General features: G+C 44.6%; 1 protein-coding gene across 2 annotated transcripts; it reads right to left on the bottom strand.

The window, feature by feature from the left end:
• On the bottom strand, positions 647-15,443 carry LOC109713333 (light-harvesting complex-like protein 3 isotype 1, chloroplastic). 2 transcript variants are annotated; one of them, XM_020237359.1, is made up of 4 exons: positions 14,779-15,443; positions 14,595-14,654; positions 1,819-1,956; positions 647-1,127 (listed from the first exon to the last, which is right to left on the bottom strand). In XM_020237359.1, exons 1-4 carry the CDS (start codon positions 15,173-15,175, stop codon positions 880-882), a joined length of 843 nt encoding a protein of 280 aa, XP_020092948.1. In that variant the 5' UTR covers positions 15,176-15,443; the 3' UTR covers positions 647-879. The 2 variants fall into 2 exon arrangements, with proteins under 2 accessions (XP_020092948.1, XP_020092949.1); XM_020237360.1 differs by lacking the exon at positions 14,595-14,654 and having other exon boundaries at positions 14,779-15,429.

Below are 15,447 nucleotides of genomic sequence, written 5' to 3'. Positions count from 1 at the left end.
TGGCTCATGCGAATTAAAATGTTGGACACAAAAATAGAAACCTTTCAAAAGTTTTCTAGACATCCAACAATAATAGATCACAGTTTTAACGCATTTTCATGCCTTGTGGAATTAAAATTAGACAAGTTTATCAGCCAACGTATTCAGTAGAGCACCGAATTTTGAGGAAAGACAAAGAACATAATTGTAGCCAAATGAGGCTATACTGTAGCATTTGTATTTTTCGAGTCGCACAGAAAGTCCAAATATATGGAGCTTATAAACAATCTGATAGCTGCAAAATGAAAAAAAAAAAAAAAAAAAAGAAAAAAAAGACCACAGCACTCCTAGGTCCATTTAACCTACAAAAAATAAATAAATAAATAATAGAAGGGGAACAAAGGAAAAGGCAAAGTCCCAAATGGGCATATTAGAGATTGAAAAGAGAGCCTGATAAAGCTTGTGAGCAATTCCGTCCAAATTATTAATACTAAAGTATGTGAAAAATAGTAGCACTACCAACACATGCACATCAACATCATCACCGATAGATTCAATTCTTCCCAAACATCATTAAGAAACAAAAGAATAGAGTGGTTTGAAACATAGTTCCTGCCCTTCCCCCAAAATATTAACTGGAAGCAAGAAGAAAGAACGAATCAATCGCTAGATTCAATTGTTCACAAACATCATTAAGAAACAAAAGAATAGAGTAGTTCGGAACATCAGGGCAAAAGGCCAAACATAGGGAAAAGGCGGAACACTAATAGACCAACTGTAACCGGAGCATGGCATATCGGATTTTGCAAGTTCTTATTACTGACTAAAATCTTATTACTGATTAAGAAAAGCTCATAAAAACGAAAAGGCAAAGCATAACACTAGTGTATCTCCCATATTTTACTTCTTGGAATCAGTAGGAGAATCATCTCTCCAGGTTGCTTGCCATTGCTTGTCATACAACACCGTCTCCTCGAGAAGCTTCTTCAGCTTTTCAATGTCTTCGTTTTTCCTAATCAGCAGCACGCCTACTACAGCAACAAATAGCAGGGTCTTGCAGAAAAAATTCCCCATCTGGTTGACAAGCCCTATGCCCGTCAAACTATCGACAAAATAAGCCATGAAAAAGCCGACCATGGCAGCTCGACCTACGAAGGTACAAAGGACATGAGGCGCACTTCATGGGAAATGAGAGGAGATATTTACATCTATACCCCTCCAAAAACATCTGTTTACATATATATCCAGGCGCAATCTGCATTTTTACAAGCCTTTTGAAAACTTTATTTCTTATGCATGGAGTTGGCTATTATTATATGCAATAGTGTATGTCACTAGTTAAAGATGAAAGAACCTGATTATCTAAGATTTAGCGTTATCAAAACGAAAATAGGCACTCCCAAATTGTGACACTAGATTTACGATCAAAAGAGTCAAAATACAATGAATTTAGGCAAGAGATTAGAACCCACTAAACCCTAACAAAACTGATAATCCATGAACTGACAGGTCACTAGTCGATATGATCGTCCAGATAGAGACATCAAGAATGTAAGATGCGTGGGGCCAGACACCCAGTGATGAATGTAGCAAGTAATGGAAATGCCCGTCTTAACACATCATTTTTCTGTCAGTAAACCAACTTTCCTCTCGAATTGAATGACACCCTAACTTAAGATAAGGATAGTTTTGTATGACAATCAATCCTAAGGGAAACATTCTAGAATTCTGATTTTATACACTATATATGTATATAGATAAATTTAAATGGGGCATATATAATTGCCCAAAGAAATACCACTTCAACTTAGTTTTCAAAAGAAAGATGTGAAAACAAACCATTAAGTCGCTCGGCTTCAGGGAGGTGAAACCGTTTGATCCACGCCCACCATGGTATGATTGATGTGTCAAATACTACAGCCTCATCGTTGCTAGTTGCTTCAGGAAAATCTTCGAGCCATTTCCTCCTCCTGGCCTCTGAAAAGCATAGGAAAATGATGTCAAACAAGAGTAGGGCTCTAAAAGCTGCTGCTTGTAAGAAAACTGCAAAAACCCTCAAGTAACCTGTTCTATTTGGCTCATTCAAATTTGCAACATATGTAATTGTAACACACTGGACCTTTGCAAATTGCGAGGTTCGAGTGGTTGGTTGTGTGCTGAGCAATTCCAGACTTTCTGGTAGGTCGTTGACAGTGTTTCGACCTATGACTCGCATCCCGAGAGGTGAGGTTTAAAGCTGTGCACCAAAACCCGAAAAATCGGATTTTTGGTTAGCCCTCGGGTAGCTTTCAACAGGCCTTGTACCGGTACAGGGTTGATGGTTGTACCGGTACAAGGGTTGATGGTTGTACCGGTACAGGGGCTTGTACCTGTACAGAGCCGTTGAACCCGCCAACCCGAGCCTCGGGTTGTAATTTTCGTGGGGCTTGTACCGGTACAAGAGCCCGTGTATCGGTACAAGAGGGCATTTTTCATGCAGTCTGGACTGCAGGGGTGTTTTTACAATTGTGGGCTTCTTATATCAACACCCACGCCCCCTAGGGCTTCTTTTGAGCTGAGAACTCAGGGAGACAAGGTAAGAGGAGCCCCACCTTGCCTCTTTTTGGTTTGGATCTTTTTTTGTTGGGTTTTAAAGAGATTAAACTTCTCTTTTTGCTTGTTGGAGGCATTTCCAGAATTGTTGGAGCTTGGGGCTTGGATTTGGAGCATTGTTGAGGGGAGATCTTGGCATTTAGAGAGTTTAGAGGTTGGATTGAAGCTTCTAAGTCGATTCAAGTTCTATTGATGGATTCAAGATGAAAACCTAGATTGGAGATTTAGAGCTTATTTTGGGCATTTTGATTCTAGGGCTTTTGGGGCTAAATTATTTGGATTAGAACCCTCCTTTGGGTTGGATTGGAAGGGATTTAGCTCTCTTTTGGAGCTTGAGAGAGATTTTTCACTCATTAGGTGAGTTTTAGCCCTTTTGCTATAATTGTTAATGTTTGATCTTATAGTTGATCGTAATGCCCGTATATCTCTTCGCTCAATACTTTTAGGATATTTTGAGACTCATGGACAACTTCGTTCGACGAAACGAGACACTACGTGACGGTTCGGTGGGTTTGACCTAGCCTATAATATGAGAATTCTCATATATAGTGATATATGTATCGTTAATTGAAAAAGCATGCAAATTCATGTTACGTGCATTTATTATGATTTTTAGAATATTTAAAATGCCTATGTTACATGTAATGAAATTTTGGACCTCTATGCAGTAGAGAGTTGCTTGAGAGACATAGGGTTGCATTAGCGTTCTATATGAGACTTGGTTCATGTTTTCATTGTCTAAATGAGCCTTGATACATGCATTCAAACTTAAGTTTACTTGAAACTTGAAGGGTAACAAAATTGCCTTATAGAGGCACCGAACTTGGTTATTATGTGATTTAGAGAGCTAACGTCATCAAGCGGCATTGAGCTCGGGACATGATTGAACCTAATGGTTAGGGCCATTAAGGGATTTGGATTATGTTGAACATTAAATTGTCTAAGTGTTATCAAGGGGCACTCGGCGTAGTGAATGTTGGAACTTCACATTGTGACTTAGAACTAGATCTTCAGAATGCTAGTGACTATATCATGTTAGAGACATAATGATTGGATACTTGAGACGTTGACTATGCTTGCTTGCCATTTGTGCTTATTCGCACATGCTTGTGAGGATCGCTCCCTACAAACCGGCACTCCGGAGTTAGCCTACGCGACTTATGTTCGCTCGTGCGGTATTGAGAAGCCTACGGGGTCGAGTGGGACAGACACATTCCAAGAGTAGGGATGTTGGGCTACCACAGGCACTTAGGCGGCACAAGCTGGACTACCTTTGGTAGGTCCTTAATTGGAAATGGAAATCGGCAATCGGCACAGTGTCGAGTGTGTTATAATCACTACTAGATAGAGAGTAGTAGTTGAATTACTTGGACTTGCTTCTAGCATAGTTTTGGGACATTTGAGCATACATATATACATGTAGCATGCTAGAAGAGGTTGCTTATTGCATTCATGTAAACATTGCCTATCTTATTAAAGCATGATCTTCGTAATACCACAAAGCAAATCATGACAATTACTTATGGCCATGTAGAGACATGTTGGTTACGACAGAGTAAACGTGCATTATATAAACATCATGTTTAATTGCAGTGTAGTTTATTCAGCATCTTATTTATGCTTTCATAAATGCAATTCATTCGTCACTATTGTTCTTTTTGGCTTACCCTTTCCTTTTGGGGCCTAGTGGTGCATTGAGCTGAGGTCAGTAATTGCCCACTGGGAACATAAATTAAGTTCTCAACCTTCTGTTTTATATTCATTCAAGCCTCCAGCCGGAGATGGCTAGGACCTGTGGAAGGCGTTGCTTTATTAGCCCTTCAGTCGATGACGAGTTTAGGTGTCTAACCTCTCGATGTATCTCTTTTTGGAAGAGGTTGAAGAGCATGTACCAGTTGTACTAAGACCACCCTTTTGTGTACCTTTGAGACGAAGTACTACGTAATGTTACTTTTATTGTTTAGATAGTTGTCTTCATTACTCTGTTTAGATATAGAACTTCTTCTCTGATATCATTAGTTGCTAATTCATTCTATTTATTCAATCTCTTGCTTTACTTCCGCTTTATGAATAATCGCCTTATATGTGTAGCATAATGGCGGTCTGGCGGCTACACCGGGAGGGCCATCCGCCGTCCCGGCCGTATACAATTAATTTGGTATCAGAGCCTAGGGTTGAGTCTTAGTGGACCTAGCAAATCTTAGGCCGGTTGGACTATAGAAAATTAGGCTCGTGAGAGACGAGGTCTAATTAAATTGTTAGCGAAAGTATTATGATTGGGTTATGATAACTCTAAAAAGTTAGAGTTCGATCGGAGTGTATGGCTTCTAACTTCGCGGAGGGTTACGTTGGCGGCCGACAACGTAACATCGGGAGTTAGTAGTGAAGGACACTTCTCTACTTTCGCATGATTTGGATTTTATCTATTTGAGCGGGGATGCGATAGCGTGGGTTACTAACTTGCGCTTTTATGTTTTGTAGTAACGATGCCGGTTACACGCTCCCAGTCTGCCGGGGCGGATGATGCGGCACACCCCGAGGAGGTCGAAACCTCCGCTACTTCCAGATCTAGCGAGGTCCGTGACTTGAGGACCCAGCTTGCGGTCCTCACTGGTCTGTTGGCGCAGCATACTGCAGCGGCGCAGCGACAGGCCGAGGTTGCTCAGCGCGAGGAGGCGCGGATGAAGCATTTGGAGGACCTGTTACTTCAGCAGGCAGCAGCTTCTAGGGAGACCCAGGTTCCCACAACGCCAGCACCCGTGGTGGACGTCGCACCGAGGGCACAGTCCCCCGCGCCCAGTTCTTCACGTGCAGCACCGGCGACCATATCTCGGGAGGAGGTGGTTGCGGCACTACCTGTTCAGGGACCAGCGACTGGGGCAGCGTTCCCCGTGATGGCCGAGAGAGCCGAGCAGGATCGGCTCATGGATTGCTTCAGTGAGTTCAGGAGGTGCAGCACGAGGACGTTTGACGGCGAGAACGTCGACCACTGGATTGTTGAGAAGTGGTTGATGCATATGGAGAAGCTTTTTCGAGACACCTTTGTGGAGGAGCGGGACAGAGTTTGGCTCGCCACTCACTTTCTCGACGGCGAGGCCTACCGTTGGTGGTTGGATATCCAGGACAACCCCAACACCGACTTGACAACGATCACTTGGACGAAGTTCAAGGAGCTTCTTCTGGCGCACTACTTCCTGACCAGTGCAAAGAGGAAGATGGAGCAGGACTTGCGCAGCTTGCGCCAGGACGAGCGGTCAGTGGCCGAGTACGAGAGGAAGTTCTCCCGGATACTTCACTGTGTACCGTTTGTTGTAAGGGATGACGAGGACAAGGCCCGCATTTTTTAGCGCGGATTGCGGCCTTCTATCTTTCGGTTGGTACAGTCCTCCAACCTCCAGACCTATCGGGAGGTTGTGGATCGAGCATTAATAGTAGAGGCAGGAGCGGCGGATCTGCAGGAGCGTCGCGAGAGTTCAGAGAAAGGGAAAGAAAAGAGGCCCGCGGCTGAGGGTGCGAGCCAGACGCACTCACGGAGGCCGCCGAGGAACCCTAGGAGCTGGAGCCAGTCGCGGGGACGTGGCTCGTTTACTCAGCGAGGAGGACCTGATCGTCGCTAGGCTCCCCACTGCGTGATCTGTGGTGGTCCCCACTACCCGCGACAGTGTTCACGAAGCCGGGGCAGGTGTTTCTTGTGTGGCCAGGAGGGCCACTTTCAGTCGGACTGCCCGAGAGGTTCAGCGCCAGCGCCATCTTCGGCATCTGCACCAGCATCGCCAGGTCCCAGCCAGGGGACATCTCCTGCGCATCACCAGGCAGGACGGCCGCCAGTTCAGCGGCAAGTGTCGGGGTCACGACAGGCCCCAAGCGTGCCTATGTACGCGGCCTAGACTGAGGAGGAGGCGGCAGCCGAGAATGTGGTCGCAGGTATCATTTTACTTCATGGTATTCGAGTTAAAGCTTTATTTGATACCGGTGTATCGCATTCATTCATAGATCGGCTGTTTGCCGAGCTGCATGGCATCCCACTTGTATCCTTGTCGCGTCCGGGACGAGTTGTTGTACCCGATCACTCTTTGAACATTCGGGAGTTTTGCCCCAGTTGCTCTGTTCGGGTTGGAGATTGGACCATGCCTGTGGACTTGCTAGCTTTGCATAAACTCGGGAAGTTTGATGTTGTGTTGGGCATGGATTAGTTGACCAAGTACTTTGCCACCATCGATTGCAAAAATCGAACGTTGACGTCTAGAGAGCCGGGGCAGGCGGAGGTTGTGTATCGAGGATGCCAGAGTTCGCTGTTTGCGATGACGATTAGCTCTTCTCGAGCTCGGCAGTTGATTAGTAGAGGTTGCGTAGCCTACTTGGCTACTGTTGTGTGCCGGGGTGAGGATGACGCCCCTAGGGTTGAGGATATTTCCGTAGTGCTGGAGTTTGGTGATGTGTTTCCAGCGGAGCTTCCAGGCATACCACCTGACAGGGAGATTGAGTTTGTGGTAGATCTCGTTCCCGGAACTACTCCAATCTCAAAGGCACCCTATAGGATGGCACCAGCAGAATTGAGAGAGCTGAAGGCACAGTTACAAGATCTTCTGGACAAGGGTTTTGTGCGACCGAGTGTGTCAAGTTGGGGAGCACCGGTTCTTTTTGTTAAGAAAAAGGATGGATCACTTCATTTGTGCGTGGACTATCATGAACTTAATAAAGTCACGATCAAGAATAAGTATCCATTGCCGAGGATCAACGATCTATTTGATCGGCTACAGGGATCCAGCGTGTATTCCAAGATCGACTTGCAGTCGGGATACCACCAGTTGAGGATCAGACCTGAGGATGTATCGAAGACGGCTTTTAGAACACGGTATGGACATTATGAGTTTACCGTTATGCCGTTTAGACTTACTAATGCCCCGGTAGCCTTTATGGATCTTATAAACCGTGTGTTTAAGCCTTATCTAGACAGGTTCGTCGTGGTATTCATCGACGACATCTTAGTGTATTTCCGGAGTGATGCGGATCACGAGGAACACTTGAGACTTGTACTTCAAGTGCTTCTGGAAAAGAAGCTCTACGCCAAGTTGAAAAAGTGTAAATTTTGGCTTAAAGAGGTGGCGTTTTTGGGCCATTTGATTTCAGGATCAGGCATAGCCGTGGACCCGAGAAAAATTAAGGCTATCAAGGATTGGCCGAGGCCGACGAGCGTGACCGAGATACGGAGCTTCATTGGTTTGGCCGGCTACTACCGACGGTTTGTTGAGGGATTTGCAAAGTTATCTACTCCCCTCACGAGGCTCACGCATAAAGGCACCAAGTTTATTTGGAATGATGCGTGTGAAAGAAGCTTCCAAGAGTTGAAGCAGAGATTGACGACCGCCCCGATCTTAATCTTGCCGACTGCTGGAGCAGGGTATGTGATTTATAATGACGTTTCCTTTAATGGATTGGGCTGTGTTTTGATGCAGGACGGGAAAGTGATCGCGTATGCTTCTCGCCAATTGAAGGAATATGAAAGGAACTATCCCACTCACGATTTAGAGTTGGCGGCCGTGGTCTTTGCATTGAAGTTATGGCGCCACTACTTATACGGCGAGCGATGCGAAGTATATACGAATCACAAAAGTTTAAAGTATCTATTCACTCAGAAGGAGTTGAACTTGACGCAGCGCAGATGGTTGGAGCTACTCAAGGATTATGATTTGACGATACTTTACCACCCGGGCAAGGCTAACGTGGTGGCGGATGCGCTAAGTCGGAAATTGACGGAGAACTTAGCGATGCTTATGGTTACTCAACAGCCGTTGATCGAGCAGATGAAGCGGTTGGAGTTGGAGGTGGTGGCTCCTGATATACCTTTGAAGTTGATGACTTTAGTGGTGCAACCTACACTTTTGGAAAGGATAAAAGAAAAGCAAGCTTCCGACTCGGAGTTGCAAAGGATTCGAGCTAAGATGGTTGATGATTGCACCGGTGACTTCACTTTAGACGGTGATGGATTGATACGTTTCCGCGGACGACTTTGTGTACCGACGGACTTGGGCATTAAAGAGGACATTCTTCAAGAAGCGCACCGAGCACCGTATGTTATACATCCGGGAGGCACCAAGATGTACAAGGATTTGAAATTACTTTATTGGTGGCCCGGGATGAAAAAGGATGTTGGTGAGTTTGTTGCTAGATGTTTAACTTGTCAACAGGTGAAGGCTGAGCACCGAGTTCCTGCGAAAAAGTTGCAGAACCTACCGATTCCAGTGTGGAAATGGGAAAAGATCACCATAGATTTTGTGATGGGATTGCCACGCTCACAGGCCGGGCATGATGCTATTTGGGTGATTGTGGATAGATTGACGAAATCAGCACATTTCATACCTATCCACACTACTTGGACTGGTGAGAGACTCGCACAGGTATACTTGGATGAGATTGTGCGATTGCACGGGGTACCTACTTCTATCGTTTCAGATCGAGACCCCCGTTTTGTATCCCACTTTTGGAAGAGCTTACAGGACGCTCTGGGTACGCGTTTGGACTTCAGTACAGCTTTCCACCCTCAGAGTGACGGGCAGTCGGAGCGTACTATACAGACTCTCGAGGACATGCTTCGAGCCTGCGTGATTGACTTCCAGGGAGGATGGTCGCAGCATCTACCGATGGCAGAGTTTGCTTATAACAACAGTTATCAAGCAAGCATCAAGATGGCACCGTTCGAGGCACTCTATGGACGGAAGTGTAGATCGCCACTTCATTGGAGTGAAATTGGCGAGAGATTGGCTTTAGGCCCTGATGTGCTCCAGGAAACAGAGGACAAGGTTCGCATTGCTCGGGAGCGACTGTTGACAGCCCAGAGTAGGCAGAAGAGTTATGCCGACAAACGTCGGCGAGATTTGGAGTTTCAGATTGGAGATCACGTCTTCTTGAAAGTCTCGCCGACCCGAGGAATTAGAAGATTCGGAATCCGGGGTAAGTTGAGCCCCCGATACATTGGGCCGTATGAGGTTTTGGAGCGTGTAGGCCCGGTAGCGTATTGACTCGCTCTACCGCCGAACCTATCGAGTTTACACAACGTATTCCATGTATCGATCCTTCGGAAGTACAACCACGACCCGGCTCACGTGTTGGATGCTATACCTATGGAGCTGCGGGATGACTTGAGTTTTGAAGAGCAACTTTTAAGGATTTTGGCTCGCGAAATAAAGAGACTGCGGAACCGTGAGATCCCCTACGTAAAGGTGCTTTGGAGCAACCACGACGAGCGCGAGGCCACTTGGGAGTTGGAAAGCGCACTGCGGAAGCGCTATCCCGATCTTTTTCAAATGGATGCTTGAGGTACTTTGCTTTTGAGTTTCGCAGACGAAACTCCTTTTTAGGAGGGGTGAATGTAACACACTGGACCTTTGCAAATTGCGAGGTTCGAGTGGTTGGTTGTGTGCTGAGCAATTCCGAACTTTCTGGTAGGTCGTTAACAGTGTTCCGACCTATAACTCGCATCCCGAGAGGTGAGGCTTAAAGCTGTGCATCAAAACCTGAAAAATCGGATTTTTGGTTAGCCCTCGGGTAGCTTTCAGCAGGCCTTGTACCGGTACAGGGTTGATGGTTGTACCGGTACAAGGGTTGATGGTTGTACCGGTACAGGGGCTTGTACCGGTACAGAGCCGCTGAACCCGCCAACCCGAGCCTCGGGTTGTGATTTTCGTAGGGCTTGTACCGGTACAAGAGCCCGTGTACCGGTACAAGGGGGCATTTTTCGTGCAGTCTGGACTGTAGGGGTGTTTATACAATTGTGGGCTTCTTATATCAGCACCCACGCCCCCTGGGGCTTCTTTTGAGCTGAGAACTCAGGGAGACAAGGTTAGAGGAGCCCCACCTTGCCTCTCTTTGGTTTGGATCTTTTTTTGTTGGGTTTTAAAGAGATTAAACTTTTCTTTTTGCTTGTTGGAGGCATTTCCACCATTGTTGGAGTTTGGGGCTTGGATTTGGAGCATTGTTGGGGGGAGATCTTGGCATTTAGAGAGTTTAGAGGTTGGATTGAAGCTTCTAAGAGGTAATCTACTTATTTTCTCCCTTTCGATTCGAGTTTTATTGATAGATTCAAGATGAAACCCTAGATTGGAGATTTAGGGCTTATTTTGGGCATTTTGATTCTAGGGCTTTTGGGGCTAAATTATTTGGATTAGAGCCCTCCTTTGGGTTGGATTGGAAGGAATTTAGCTCTCTTTTGGAGCTTGAGAGAAATTTTCCACTCATTAGGTGAGTTTTAGCCCTTTTGCTATAATTGTTAACGTTTGATCTTATAGTTGATCGTAATGCTCGTGTATCTCTTCGCTCAATACTTTTAGAGTATTTTGAGACTCGTGGACAACTTCGTTCAGCGAAATGAGACACTACGCGACGGTTCGGTGGGTTTGACCTAGTCTATAATATGACAATTTTCATATATACTGATATATGTATCGTTAATTGAAAAAGCATGCAAATTCATGTTACGTGCATTTATTATGATTTTTAGAATGCTTAAAATGCCTATGTTACATGTAATGAAATTTTGGACCTCTATGCAGTAGAGAGTTGCTTGAGAGACATAGGGTTGCATTAGCGTTCTATATGAGACTTGGTTCATGTTTTCATTGTCTAAATGAGCCTTGATACATGCATTCAAACTTAAGTTTACTTGAAACTTGAAGGGTAACAAAATTGCCTTATAGAGGCACCGAACTTGGTTATTATGTGATTTAGAGAGCTAACGTCATCAAGCGGCATTGAGCTCGGGACATGATTGAACCTAATGGTTAGGGCCATTAAGGGATTTGGATTATGTTGAACATTAAATTGTCTAAGTGTCATCAAGGATCACTAGGCGTAGTGAATGTTGGAACTTCACATTGTGACTTAGAGCTAGATCTTCAGGATGCTAGTGACTATACCATGTTAGAGACATGATGATTGAAAACTTGAGACGTTGACTATGCTTGCTTGCCATTTGTGCTCATTCGCACATGCTTGTGAGGGTCGCTCCCTACAAGCCGGCACTCCGGAGTTAGCCTACGCGACTTATGTTCGCTCGTGCGGTATTGAGAAGCCTACGGGGTCGAGTGGGACAGACACATTCCAAGAGTAGGGATGTTGGGCTACCACAGGCACTTAGGCGGCACAAGCTGGACTACCTTTGGTAGGTCCTTAGTTGGAAATGAAAATCGACAATCGGCACAGTGTCGAGTGTGTTATAATCACTACTAGATAGATAGTAGTAGTTGGATTACTTGGATTTGCTTCTAGCATAGTTTTGAAACATATGAGCATACATATATACATGTAGCATGCTAGGAGAGGTTGCTTATTGCATTTATGTAAACATTGCCTATCTTATTAAAATATGATCTTCATAATACCACAAAGCAAATCATGACAATTACTTATGGCCATGTAGAGACATGTTGGTTACGACAGAGTAAACGTGCATTATATAAACATCATGTTTAATTGCAGTGTAGTTTATTCGGCATCTTATTTATGCTTTCATAAATGCAATTCATTCGTCACTATTGTTCTTTTTGGCTTACCCTTTCCTTTTGGGGCCTAGTGGTGCATTGAGCTGAGGTCAGTAATTGCCCACTGGGAACTGTAAATTATAGTTCTCATGCCCTCTGTTTTATGTTTTCTTTCAAAGCCTTCCACGCTGGGAGAGGCTAGGGACCGTGGGAAGGGCGTTGCTTTGAGTTAGCCCTTCAGCGAGTGACGAGTTTAGGTGGTCTACCTCTCGATGTATTTCTTTTTGGAGAGGTTGAGAGCTGTACCAGTGTACTAGAGACCACCCTTTTGTGTACCTTTGAGACAGATATTGTACTACTTATGGTTACTTTTATTGTTTAGATATGTTTCTTTTACTCTGGTTTAGATGATAGAACTTTACTTGCTCTGATATCATGAGTTGCTATTCATTCTATTTATTCTACCTCTTGCTTTACTTCCTCTTTTATTGTAGACGTCTTATATGTGTAGGCATATGGCGGGTCTGGGCACGCTACCGGGAGGGCCTCCGCCGGTCCCGGGGCGTGACAGTAATAATGAAGACCAGCAACACGCTGAGTTGCATTTTTTCAATGGTTAAAAGTGCATTTTGAGGATGCTATGTTGAGTGGAACTCACAAATAGTATTGAGGCCTAAGTTAATAAAAGTAAGCATTACTGCCACAGTGATCAAATGTTCTGTACATTAGATTTTGGTGCAGTTTTAACCAAAAAGGAAAATAACTTGACAAGAAGATAGAGAAATTGGCGCACAAGTGTGTCAATGCTTCAGAAGTCATACTTCTACTCTCAATGGCACCAAACTGATCTATCAAGCTGCCTATGCTCGACAAGATTTCAACCTATTTCTAGTGTTTCTATGACATCCCTATATGTAAAGATAATATAGGGTAAAACCTCCTAATCCGACTTTAGTATTTTAGGTGGTAGCTACGTCCAAGAGGTTAAGAGGATTAAGCATGCTAGGACTAGAGTACTTCTAGAATAGATGACACCCTTGGGAAGAGGGGCGTCACAGTTGGTACCAAAGCCAATCAATAGCCGAAAGTGTGAGATGAGTCTCAACTGAATCAAGGTCTGAATGACAAGCCAAGCCAGGATCTAGGAATTACAAGCTAAGCTAGAATCCACATGGCTAGCGAGACGAGTCCCACATCGCCTGGTGCTTGTGAGTGTGCTTGACTCTGATAAGGACGTAAGGGCTTAAAGGGGAGAGAAATGTGACATCCCCTATACATAAGATATAACAAGGTTAAATCTCTTAATCCGGCTATAATATTTTGGGTGGTGACTAGGCCCAAAAGGCTAATAGGATAAAGCGTGTAGGGCTAGAGTAGTTCTGGGATGAGTAACCCACCTAGGAATTAGGGCGTCACAGTTTCATAACAAGACTAGACAACCGATGAATGTGAGAAACTAATCATGATAGCCAATCTCCAATTAGTCAAATAAAGAGCAGAAGTATATTCATGGACTCGGCCATCAAACGAAGCAATGAAAAACTGAAAGAGATTCTGTGAAAAGAAGGCAACAATCCTATGGGCAGATTGGAAAGAAAAAGGGGAAAAATAAATTACTATTGACCAATCCAGAAAAGGAATGAACAACTACGCATGTAACTGAATTATTGGGTTTATTACTTCGAGGACAAAAATATTATGCAAGAAATGAGACTTTAATGCCACTGTTACAGCACCAGATCATAAGGAGGAATCTGCTTGCTACAAAGAGATGGTGTTGATTTCACACCACAACATAAAGCGTTTGCAAGGTAGCAATCCACCGACCCGATCAGCTTAAAAGAACCATCACTGTTCAAATAATATTAAAATTTGTTCTTAGAGGCAGTAAAAAGTTTGAAGGAGAATTCAATACTCATATGAAAATTATGCAGGATGTCGATAGCTTACGGTTGTCGCAGCGTTTACAGATATCTAATCCATGATTATCCCAGCTCTCTCCCCTCACTGTTTCTTAGGACAAAAGAAAGGAGGTTGCCCTCCTCCTATTGCGAGGTCAGCAAGTCAAATAATGCCATGCCCTAACTTGGGCGATATTCTCTTAGTCACAATATAGATTAATTACTACCAGCAGCTAGACACAAAAGAGAATAGAATCCATAATCCGTGAATTGCTTACATATCCTTTGTTGCTTACGAACAAATGCATTCTCATTGCGAAGCCTTGTAAAAACTTTCATAGCAATACTGGCATTCGAAAAGTTGCTGCAGTAGGTATTTGTTTTATTTTGAAAAAGGTAACTGCAATTTGTAGTAGAATTAAGAACCGAAAAAACTGCTCTAGAAAAGAATGCCAATGAAAAGTACTGATTCATAACCAAGAACTTCTTCCCAAACTTTTGAAATTTTTTCTAACAATGTGAAGACAGAAAAACAAAATAACATTTTCGTTTGCAAATTCAGTCTTCTCTTCTCAAATCGATTGACAGCGATATTGGGGCACTTTACACACTGAATTAGGACACAAAAAAAAAAAGAAGTACATTCCATATGTAATTTCACCGTATTTGTCTGCTCTGAAACCTAGGCCAACTCCGTGCAACATCGCTTGAAGAGGCACAATTACAAAGCAATCGAGCAAGAGATACCCATAGCAAACATGGAAACGATCAAACAGATAAAAATGCGGAGAAGACGATTGAAATGCTCAAATATATTTGAGGGGACTAACCAGCATCTATGACGGCATCCCAGTCGGTTCCGCCACCCTTCACGAACTGCTTCAAATCCCATGTCCCGTTAACCCACCTGGGATCCCTAAACTTGGGCATCTCCGCCTTCACCGCAGCTCCATTACCAGCAGCAGCAGCAGCTACCGCTTCCGGCTGCTGCTTCTCCTTCCCTTCAGGATCCGCAGAAACGGCGGCTTTGGGCTTCTTCTCCACCACCGCAGAAGCCGAATCCAGAGCCCCACCCTCAGCATCCGTCGACCTCGTGGCGGAGAGGGTTAGGGTTCTCTTGGGGAGAAGAGAGAGGTGGTGGCGGTGTCCGGAGGGAAGACGATTATTATTGGGGTTTAAGGAGGATAGAGTGGAGAGGGCGGTGGGGAGAGGGGAGAGGGACGCCATGGAGGGGAGAGAGAGAAGATGTTTGGAGTTTCCTTTTTCTATAAATGAAATGGATGGAAATCAAAGAGAGAGAGAGAGAGGCAGAGAGGGACTAGAGTCGGGAAGAAGAGTGTCTTGTTCAGAGCTCGCTTTCTCTCTCACATGCTGTTGCCGTTGCTACAGTGCTAAAACCCCCATCTACCTTGCATCGTGGTGGGGCCGCTTCAATATACTTCGCTTTCACTGCCGCCGGCAAGATGGCCGAATACTGTAGAGAGGGGAGCAACGGGATT

The sequence above is a fragment of the Ananas comosus genome, linkage group 7 (genome assembly GCF_001540865.1).
Source record: "Ananas comosus cultivar F153 linkage group 7, ASM154086v1, whole genome shotgun sequence".
Classification (NCBI taxonomy): domain Eukaryota; kingdom Viridiplantae; phylum Streptophyta; class Magnoliopsida; order Poales; family Bromeliaceae; genus Ananas; species Ananas comosus.
Note: the sequence above shows the minus strand (reverse complement) of the source record. Positions and strands in the feature narration are given on the sequence as shown.